An 11,792-nucleotide genomic window follows, 5' to 3' on the forward strand; every position below is an offset into this window, starting at 1 on the left:
GCTTTTTATTGTGTTTTCCTTTGAATCTATGTGCTGGTCTTATTCTCGTAAAATGTATCTATTTGTTTGTTTTTGGTAAACTGATCTACTGCTGTGACTATAAATGATGATCTGATCTCACATTGCCGTCTAATAGTGAATTTGTTTAGCGGGTCACTGAAGAGGATCTAGGAGGGTGAATTCCGGAGAGCGAATTTGTTGATCGTGTGAATTTGTTTTGTCAATTTGTAAAATTGACTTGGAAATCGATTTATTTTAACTATATGAAGTATTTCTTTAATAAAAGAAAACATGTGATTGTAAACAAAAGCAGTGCGATTTTTTTGGCGGAAAAGGAGAGGCAATCTATGATTGTAAACAATGATGGGACTGTTTATAGATCAGTTTTTCCTCGCAGCGGCTCAATTGTCAGAATGTCGTAGACATCTACCTATAAGAGTAGCTAATGATGCGCCTCGCTTAATTCCCACTATATTTGGATACGCTGAAGTGGACTCTCGCAGCAATCTTCAGAACCAAAAGAAGCCCTTAGTTTATTATCGCAATCAACTAAGCCAATGATAGATGACAAGTCAAAGCTTTGGAATGACAGACCAGGTATTAATAACCAAGAAATAAGAATGTATGGGCCAAGCCCAAAAATCCACCTCTTTCAAAGATTCTAGAACTGCAGTAGAAACGGCACTAAGTTCTGTAGAAAATAATATTGGTCTCCCTGATGTAAAATTCGGTGCCCTGAAACTATGCAAAACAAATCAGTCTCTTGAAGTATCACACCCTACGCCTATTCATTTTCCCGTAGTCTTATCCGAAAACCTGTTGCCTCACCAATCGGGTGCAACAAGTGATTCTCTCCTTCTAAATGAAACTAGTTTTAGCCCTGTTAGGAATAATGACATATCAAAAAGAAGTGAGTTAACTACCAAAGTTTCTCCTGTCTCATCTAGCTTGTGTCAAGGACCTATGTACCAAACATTACCATATTCAAAGAAACTTCATCAATCTCCATCTATTTATAGTTCAACTTATTCTTCTAGTCAGTTGACATAGACTAGTAGTAGAATATATACTACTAGTTCAAGCCAGAGTACATGTTCTTCATCTTAGTAGGCCTTATCCACATTACCCATATGATAGTTATCCATCTCAGCAAACTTTGACACTTCCAATTCTACTTTTTATCAGAGTGTTCTTAAAAGCCAGCAGCAATATGGTTCCAGTGACCAATGTGTGTATGGCACATCGGGTTTGACAACACCTTACAAGAATTACAACTGTAGTGATCAACACAATCATAAACAAGGTTTGGTGTCATCATCCACAAGCTCAAAGGAGTCTGAAACTTCTCAACTAAGAGTGTAGTTAAGGTCTATATCCCACTCAGGATCATTCATCTCTTTCAATTTCAATTCAATTCAATTTTGTCTGCAACTCAGACTCCTCCTACATCAAAACCAACCAGTATATCAAGAATGGGATGTATAAAAACAGCAAAGGAGCCAATACTGATATTTCAGATTTCACCACATGCACTTCATCAGGTCCCAATAGTTCAATCCATTCATTATGGTGTAATTGACCCATGTTTCTCTCATCACCAGAATTGGTTGGTTTAATCCAATCTTAAGCCATATCAAAGCTCTTCCTGAGATTGAAGAAAACATAGCCCTACTCTGAACACCATCATAGAATCAGACATCCTCGACTACAGAAAAATTTATTTTTTACTCAAGGTTAGCACGAGTCACAGCTCATATCCTATGCTTCTTAGATGCTGCAAAGCACAAACCTTGAAGGGAAGATCCGATAACAATAACAAAATACATGCTCGCTGGAAGAGAACTTTTGAAGCTTGTTCAAAAGCGCTTCAGATCCACAAGATTGTCAACTCATTGACTTTAAAACATTGGGTTGAGTGGGTTGTATCAGGGTGGTGGTCATCTGCACCTTTATCAATTGTCTTATGATGCCAAGCATCCTTAATTACTTCCAGGAGGTCATTGACTAAAATCATTATTGATCACTACCATGTAGGATATTTACATTTTTCACCCACAGCACTCAATACCTTTTGCTCCTCAACAGTCCGAACCTGGTAACATAGAATGTCTTACTCCGGGACATTTTCTGATTTGCAGAACACTTACCGTGTTGTCAGAAGAGAACGTCCCATCTAAAATCAGCACTCTCCAATGCTGGAAACTGATTCAACAAAAGGTTCAGCATTTTTGAGCGCGTTGGCATATGGAATACCTCAACCGATTGCAACATAGGCAAGTGGACCAAGAATTCCTAGAACACCAAGGCCTGTAGTTATGATAGCACCCTCGACTCCTATTAACCAGTATCATTTAGTTTTAAAATTTGTGTTCTTAACAAAATTTTGGTGGGCGATATGTTGAAACAACATAAAACAAAAAATGTTATAATTTTATTTGTTTAGTCAATTTATAAAATTGACTTGGAAATTGATTTATTTTAACTATATAAGGCATTTGTTTACTAAAAACGAAAACCTGTGATTATAAACAAAAGTGATGCGATCCCTTTGGCGGAAAAGGAGTAAGGAGAAAAGGAGGCTGTCCTTGATTGTAAACAATGATGGGATTGTTTGTAGTTCAATTTTTCCTTGTTGCGGCTCTATTGTCAGAACGTCGTAGACATCTGGCCAAGCTTCACTGTACGGGGGCCCCTAATCTGCGTGCTTCCAGAACATCTCAGTTGTCATCTGGTGAGATTAGATATAAATTTACTCACATTGCTCAAGGCACATTCCTCGACAATTTTCTTTTGTTCTTTATTATAGGATTAGTTTTAGTTTTTATAAAGTATCTAGTTTTTTCCTTTTTTTATTAATGTATAAAATTGATTTGTTTTACGATTCTTTCATTTTGTTTATATTTATTCATTATATTTTCTTCCTTTATAATATATTGTAATATCCTCTTTTTTTGTAAACAGTGAATTTTTATGTATAAAGGGTTTTAATATGTATTTATTTTATTTATCATTTCAATATTGTTCATTTGCTATGTTAAACCAATTTTCATCAGTGAAATATGCAGTTAAATAAGAGGTCATTCAAAGATGCATGTTAAGCAGATTCAAATATTTTAAAAACTTTATTTAACTTCCCATCATAATTGTAATTACAGTAAATTTAAGAAAAAATAGAAATTAAGAATAAGTATTACAGGAAATTATTCTTAAAGAAAATCATAAGAAAAAACTCAAAACCAAATTGGCTCTATTGCATTGGCTCCTTTGAAAAATCAACCCAGCTCCCTTAAAATAAGCTGTTCTTTAAAATTATTTGTTTATTTTTAAATTAAGTTTTAGAGAAATAGGAAAGGCTTGGTACAATTAACCAGTTGCAAGTATTTTTTCATAGAATTTCCAATGTGTGATTGATCTGGCTTTTTTTAATTACCGAGTAAAATGGCCTTTTTAAGTCCATTCTCACATTTTAATTTGCTTATAAACTAGAGTTATTTTTAAAAATATTAATTTTCAATCTACTGTAATCACCATTAATAGCTTAAGATACAATTGTCAATTAATTACCATTAAAACAAAGTAATTAATTTATAGGATATCATGATTATTCATTTTTTTTGAAAAAAAATCTGTTTTATTTTGCTATTCTACCTTTTATTTTGAAGTATGTTCCTTTCATTACAAAAGTTACAATACTATTATAAATAGGTCTAGACATTCCTGAATCTGATTTCTGTACATAATTGTATTACATCTATTATAGGGACTTGATGCATATTCGTTAACTAGGATTATGATTGGACTGGTTAAATGTGGTGCTTGGGGATGTTTTGATGAATTCAATCGTTTAGATGAACGTACTCTCTCTCTTATCTCATCTCAAATAAATGATATACAAGAAGCTCTACATTTCAAAACAAAATCAGTCACTTTATTAAATAAACAGGTATTGATTTCTTATCACTATATATTTTTCTATTATTATTATTATTCTAGTATGTGTTGTGGTATTTTATTCCTGATTTTATTGAATTTCTAAATGATTTTTACTTTTCTTATCTCCTTGGTGAGTATACTAATCAGGTCCAATACAATTTATAACAATTATCTCTTGAACGAAAGAGACCATTTTGTTCCTTTTTTTATTTTGTAAGTTTTTGGCCCCCCCGATGCCTACTGCATCTAGTGTGGAAATTTTATATATCTTATTATTTTTTTTAAAAAAGGACACAAAAAGTTTTAATTTTTTTCCAAAGATAATAAAGGAATAAAAAAAAGAAATAATTTTAGAAGCATGAAAATTGATATTGAGTAGGTATTAAGAATTAAGATATCATTATATTTGTTTTTAAGATTGATGATAACATATACAGAATTAAAGAAGAAAACAGAATCACTCAACTTTATTACTAAACAATAGAAAAAGGGAATTGAATAAAAACTGTTGAAAAAATTAATATGTAACAAAAATTATAGTAACATATTTATATTTATATGCTGATACTTTATATAAAAATAGTATTTCGATACTCTATTTTGATAATTTCATATTCCTTTCGATATTTGACATTGTTAGTAATATATCGAAGATCAGAAACGATATCTAGATATTCTATTTTATAGAAATATCTGTATTTTATGAAAGAATACTATAATATTTTATGAAAAGCTAAAATAAGGTATTTTATTTTGATAAATGCATTGTTATTAATATCGATATCAACGATTAGAAACGATATTTCGATATTTTTTCATCGAAATATCGATATTTCAATTAAAAATATTAAGAAAATTTTATAAAAAGCATAAAAATAGTTTTTCAATATTTTAAATTTATAAATTCATGATCCTTTCGATATTCGACATTGTTACTAATATCAATATGAAAGATTAGAAAGATATTTTGTTTTATAAAAATATCAATATTTTATGAAAGAAAACTATAAAATTTTATGAAAAGCTAAAATAAGGTATTTCGATATTTTAAATTGATAAATTCATATTCCTTTCGATATTCGACATTGTTACCAATATCGATATGGAAGATTAGATAAAACATTTCGATATATTTTCATCGAAATATTGATATTACAACAATAGAAAATATCGAAATAAATATATATTTATCAAAATAAAATATCAATATTCCTATTTTAATGTCTCTATATAATATTTAAGTCATTTTTAACAAAATATGGATATTTCGATAAAATAATATCGGAATATTATTGCTTATATTCCATATTGATATTACAACAATATAAAATATTGAAATAAATATCTAATTATCTAAATAAAATATCGATATTCCTATTTTAAAATCTCTATATGATATTTTAGTAATTTTTAACAAAATATGGATATTTAGATAAGGTAATATCGGAATATTGTTGCTAATATTCTATATCGATTTTACAACAATACAAAATATCGAAATAAATATGTATTTATCAAAATAAAATATCGATATTCCATCTTCAAATTTTCTATACAATTTTCAAGTCATTTTAAACAAAATATCGATAAAGTTTCAATATCAATATCGATATTTTTCTTTCGATATCCCATCCCTAATGGGTGGGTGTCTGTATGCCTATATTTTTTTATTTTATTATATTTCCCCCTATTTAATTTTTAGTTTAAATTGACAAATTTAAGTAAATCAATAAAAAGGGATTATTAGTGACGTACGTTGACTTATCTAAGAATACTAAATACTCCTTTCTTCTCAGTGCCTTTGCGTATTTTTTCTAAAACATAAAATTGAGGAATTTTGAAAATTGAATTCCAGCCTTCATAATAGGAATATAAAATCATTTAATTCAATTAACTTTCTCATAACTTTTCAATTATGTCCAAAAATTCGTTTTTTAAACAGAGCAGTTTAGTTTTATGTATGTTTTTATAAATGCAGAGAGTATTTAGCGAATTTAATTTGATTCAAACAAGGTTAGGTTAGTTTTCCATCTATTAATATTATAAATTAATTAATAAAGTTTATTAATGCAGGATTTTAAATTTTTACTGTACGATTTTGCACATTTTAGGTTTTTACTGCATGTTTTTCATTTTTTTAAAATCAACAAGAGTCCTGTTTCTTATTAATATGATCATGCTGTCATATATCTATTGGTTTTCTTTTTTAATCTCTAATATATATCCCATGTTTTGTCAATTATTAATTAATCAAGAATGCTATAATCTTGTCATTCATAATCATAATATTAATAATATAAACCATGCTTTGATATTCTAATAATTTACTATAGCATACAAGAAATTTAAAAAAAAATATTCTTGTCTACAATGAGGGTGTAATTGAACTATAGACAATTTTTCAATTAATTTTGACATCATACTTTTTAATAAGATATAAATTATGATTACTTTTTGCACTGGACTAGTGGTTGGCAAACACCTGTATGAGTACTTTTAAAAAGTAATATATACTGAGTACCAAAAGAACCCAGAACTCTTCACTTTAAAAATTTTTAAATTATCAGAGTTGATCGACTATTGCCCATCTCTAATTAAAAGACTAAGAAATATATATTGCTTATGTATAATAAATTATATTAGTATAGTGTAGTTAACTATACTAAAAACAAGGTCATTATGATAGTTATAAGAATATTACTATTATTATATATATATATTTTTATCAGTTCAGGGAACTTAATCAATTATACCCTTTTCAATTGACATATATTTATCTAAGCATTCTTTCCATTCCAACATTTCAGGCTGTATATTTATTATTATTTTTGAGAATATTGTTGTTTTAGTATTCTTTCCCCAACTAAATGTTTGTTTTTCAACAATTTCAATTTTCTACTTTTCCTCATTCCCACAATCTTTAATGTAGTAACATGTAAAGAACAAACTAAAAGTGATGAATAGTTTACTTCAAGAAAAAATTAATGATAAATTTAAGATGAACTTTTTTTTTTCTTAAATATAAGTTTATGTGATTGTAAAGACACTTAAAAAAGTTAGCAATAATAATTTTAATATCCAAAATGTACTTTTTATTCTTTAAGATATTTCATTCTCCCGCCTCCGCAATTACTGTTTGAGGACCAAAATTAATTAATGTTTATTGAAGTTATTGATCTGATTAATTTCATGTATTAAATATTTAGACTATTTTTTTTTAAACAATAAGAGTGTTTTACAAACTGATTTATATAAATTTTAAATTATTATACAGGTTGAAGTTGATTTTAACTCTGGAATCTTTATAACTTTAAACCCTGCTGGGAAAGGATATGGAGGCCGACAAAAGTTGCCTGAAAATTTAAAGATGTTATTCAGACCAGTTGTTATGTCAAAACCAGATAATATTGACATTGCTCGTGTAATATTGCACTGTGAAGGGTTTAAATATGCTGAAAAGATATCACATAAGCTCGTGAATTTATTTGAAATGGCTAAGTATGATTTAGTTTTTTATTGAATTTTGAGATTGTCATAAGTTATAATCATGGTAAAATGCTATATATTTATTGCTTGTGGACTACTTGGTACACATTTAATAGATGGTTTTGATTGAGCACTTGCTAAGAACATTAGATTTCTTTACCTATAATTATTCAAGGAGATGATCTTTTAATCATCTACACTCAACTGCAAAGCAAGGTCAGAGATCGGAAAGTTCTAGTGTAATATTTTGTATTCTTTGAACGTTATTTCCAAAGGAATGTTCTTTTTTTCACACTGTTATATATATTCTAACTAGTATAGGTATAATAGGTTATTCTTAATTTTTCAATCTTGTGTTTGCTATAAACTGATTTACTTATGTATTATATATTAGGGGTATTGATGATCTTAAGTTTAACATGTTAAAGTGTGGTAAATGGTGAGATATTTCCATATATTAACATGTTAATACGATATAACATTTAATATGGTTGAGAGTCTGTTAACAGGTCTGCTAAATAGAGAATGACATAACACAATAGGCCAGCTGAGCCCCACACTATTTTGTTTGTTCTTTTGATAGATTAGCTGCTCATAGTTTGTGTTGTTCTTGTTTGGGATGTTTTTAATTTCTAATAAAGTAATGAATAAACATAATCATAAAGTAATGGAAAAATAAAAACTGGGAGAGGAAACAAGGAACAAGTGAGGTGGAGGGAGAAAGATGATGTGATGAAGTTGTAAAGATTACAAGATTGTCTGCTGTTACATGTAAATTTACCTTTATATGGTAGAAATCAGAAATTGTATTTGTGTATCTTAAATACCTACAATTACATTTCCAGGTTCTAGTTGAGGGAAGTATTTGCAACTCCTTTTTTCAACTACTGTATTTGTACTTATAAGTTTCTAGAGCAGATACTGTGCTTGTAAAAAGGAACTGTGGTCCCTCGAATACAAAGTACTTGAAAGGATCTGTATCTGCAAATACTTCCCTTCTACTTGTAACTGTACTCCCAACAGTGTGTGTATGTATTTGTAAGGTTAATTTTCTTCATAATTACATTTATGCCAGTTAAAATCCTAAAACCATACTTACCTTGTGCTAATTTGTAGGGATGTTGGAAATCTGAAAAGTTAAAATAAATCAATGTGTGAGTACAAGATTGATAGCATTTTCATTTTCTGTTCCTCCAAAAGCATATGAAGTGGCCCCATTTATTAAAAATCCAAAAAGTTGAGGTGATAGGAGCTTGAGAATGTGAAAACTTACATATACCTGTAAACATTTTTAAAATGTTGCGGTATAATTTCTATTAGAAAATTTATTTAAAAAGTTTGGTGAGAACTTATATCACCAGGACTTTTATAAAAATGTTCTTTTACTATAGGTCTGTAAGGAACGTTTTTCAAATGGTTTTCAATAAAAGTTCCTACTGAACTTTTATGTGAAAACTTATTTGTATAAGAACTTGTTCAACAGTTTAACTGAAACTTTTTGTAGAAGTTCATTAACAGGTTCTAACCCTATTACATACTCATCTTTAAGCTTACCATTAATACCTATGTATAAATAAAATATAAATCATATAAATTATATTCTAATAATGATGAGAAAATAGTTTACCATGAATAATATTTATGAGATGGTTGGGGGTGCGGTCAGCAAGAACAGAAATAAGTAAAAACTTATTTATTAGTACCAACGTTTCAGCCAGAATTTCTAGTCTTCATCAGGACTAAGAACAAAAAAATATATATATAAAGTTATATAATGCAAAAGATATATGAATATTTCAATTTAGTAATAATAATAATAATAATTTAAAAATTAAACTTATGGAAAAACAAAGAGAATGAAAATATATGTAACTAATGAAATATGTAAATAAAATAATGGAATAAAGAAACAAAAATAAATTTAAGTAAGACAAAAGAAGTAATTAGAAAATATAACAATAATAATGTGTGGTCTACATAACTAATTATGTGGGTAAGGGAAAATAAGAAAATAATAGACAGGAAGAAGGTGGTAAAAGAAAGATTAGAAAAAAGAGAATAAAAACATATAACACTAACCTGCTTGGAAGTGATTGGAAATCCAAGTGAGGTCAGTGGTATGTGCAGTTAAGATTTTGAGTACGTTCAAAAAGATGATGAAACTACCAGGTCAAGAATACATTACAAGTTACTTGGATGGGTAAAAATAAGAAATTTAAATAAGGAAATATAGAAAAGGGTGGCGGCAAATAATTTTAAAAATATAAATGAACATAAACCATGGAGTAAAAAAAATTAACATTGATAATGTTTTTATATTGACGGAAGAAGGTTCTTGTTGGATATAGAAGCTTTCAAAAGTCTAAGCCTTTTATCATGATTATGAACCGTAGCTAGTATAGAAGTTTTATCAAAATCAAAGGAATGGTTTAAAGATAAAAAACATTCTAAAAGTTTTGAGGCAGAATAATCATGTGAGGAAACAGAATATTTTTGTTGTGTGATGTGGTCTTTTAAGAAGTTTTTAGTCTCACCAAGGTAAGCGAAATTAGAATTGGGAGTGGAGCAAGATATGTTTTATACAACATGTGATTGGTGTAAAAGAGGGATAGGGTCTTTAAGATGCGTATTAGATAGTTTGTTGTGAGATCTGAAAGCAATACCCTTCCTTTCCTTGGAAAGGTGATTTAATAAGATTACTTTTCTCATATAGCCTTTATTTTCTTATAACACTGAACCAACTTATTCAGGCACTTTTAAACTACCATTCCCAGCATCCTTACCATCAAAAAATTATGGTATCCAAAAACCTTATTCATCATTGCCTTTCCTTCTCTGATTAACATTTCCATGAAACTAACATACACTGCATTAAACAAATACTCTTAGCCATCAACTATAATAACAAATACTCTTAAATAAATAACTTCCCCCTCCATATCATTCATAATCTTATAAATAACCACAAAAATCATCTCACCACTTCACCCAATTCTTCACAACCCCTCTATGTTCCCTTACACAGGTCACTACCATATATACAATTCTCTTTCAGATAACATCCAAAAATTCCTTATGTTCTACTATACCTAACCTTCATATTGCTTCAGGTCTCACAACAAAGTATCAAATATCTATTCGCATCTTAAAGACCCTATCCCTCTTTTACACTGATCACATGTCGTATACCGCATCCCTTGCTCCACTCCCAATTGTAAATCCGCTTACATTGGTGAAACCAAAAACCTCTTAAAAGACCGATAAGGTAATTATTCTGTATCAAAACTTTCAGAATGTTCTTCATCTTCCTTTGATACCTTAAACCATTCCTTTGATTTTGATAAAACTTCTATACTTGCTATGGCTCGTAACCATGACAAAGGACTAACCTTTGAAAGCTTTTATATCCAACTAGAACCTTCTTCTGTCAATTTAAAAACCAACAAACAGAGCTTATCGTTAACATATTTCCAAATACTTATTAAATTATTGAAATATAAATACAAAGATAAATTATTCAAGAATTGGTGTTAAATAAATAATTTTTTTTTTATTTCGTTAATTTTTTCCAAGCTAAGGGGTTGGATATTGTGGTTGTACGAGTATCTTGATCTAAACTAGCTACTCAAATGAAACTTTACACTTCCAAGGTCCCTTACACATGCTAAGAATTTTTCCTGCTGGGAGTTTATTCCAGAAGAACCCTTGCACGCGAGCCAGATTTCTACTGGACCAGTTTACTCCTGTGCCTATTAAAATTTGTTGTCCTCTAGTTTCCAAAACGAATAAAAGAGGTTGGATTTCAATGACATTTTAGTACCATCTTATACAGGATCAACGTTAAAATTGTTGTTACTTGGTGTACTATATTAATAAAGAAAGAAATACATTCTTTAATTAATAGAATAATTGAATTCGAATCTAGCCCTGGTCTCATTCTTTGAATAGTCTTAAAATAAAATGTTTTTTTTTTTTTTTGTTTCACTACATTATACAAAATGTAATTGAGTGAACCAAGCACTTTAGAAACTAACATGTTGTTTCATCCTTTTTTTATTGTACATTCAATCTGGATCGGAGAAAGGGTTAAGACTGGAGTAATAACTGAAGTTATTTGTGTACCATTTAGTTTTAGGTTTAGTTTTTTTTTTTTAATACTTTTTCTAGTTCTGAGCAAAAAGTATATTTAGTTTAAAATAAATTATACTTTTTGTTTTGTTTTTCTTTTGTAAAAGAAATATTGAAGTGGCTTTCCAGCCAGTCAAAAATGTCTGTATTTAATGAGGGTTTACTGTTTAAAAAAGAGGTTATTCATTTAGGAGAAGATTGTTGTGGGGTACTACCAAGGAAGAAAACATGTAGTAAGTGAAAAC

General features: G+C 29.0%; 1 protein-coding gene across 1 annotated transcript in view; it reads left to right on the forward strand.

Annotated features, from left to right (window-relative positions):
- The window catches only part of btv (beethoven), a gene marked incomplete at its 3' end in the record, with an annotated part of 240,143 nt that overhangs the window by 115,178 nt on the left and 113,173 nt on the right, over nt 1-11,792 (forward strand). Inside the window, 2 exon segments of the mRNA XM_067051518.1 lie at nt 3,761-3,943; nt 7,208-7,431. Of these exon segments, the coding sequence (XP_066907619.1) occupies nt 3,761-3,943; nt 7,208-7,431 (407 nt within the window).

The sequence above is a fragment of the Halyomorpha halys genome, unplaced genomic scaffold, assembly GCF_000696795.3.
Source record: "Halyomorpha halys isolate HHAL.00 unplaced genomic scaffold, Hhal_1.1 Scaffold598.1, whole genome shotgun sequence".
Lineage (NCBI taxonomy): Eukaryota > Metazoa > Arthropoda > Insecta > Hemiptera > Pentatomidae > Halyomorpha > Halyomorpha halys.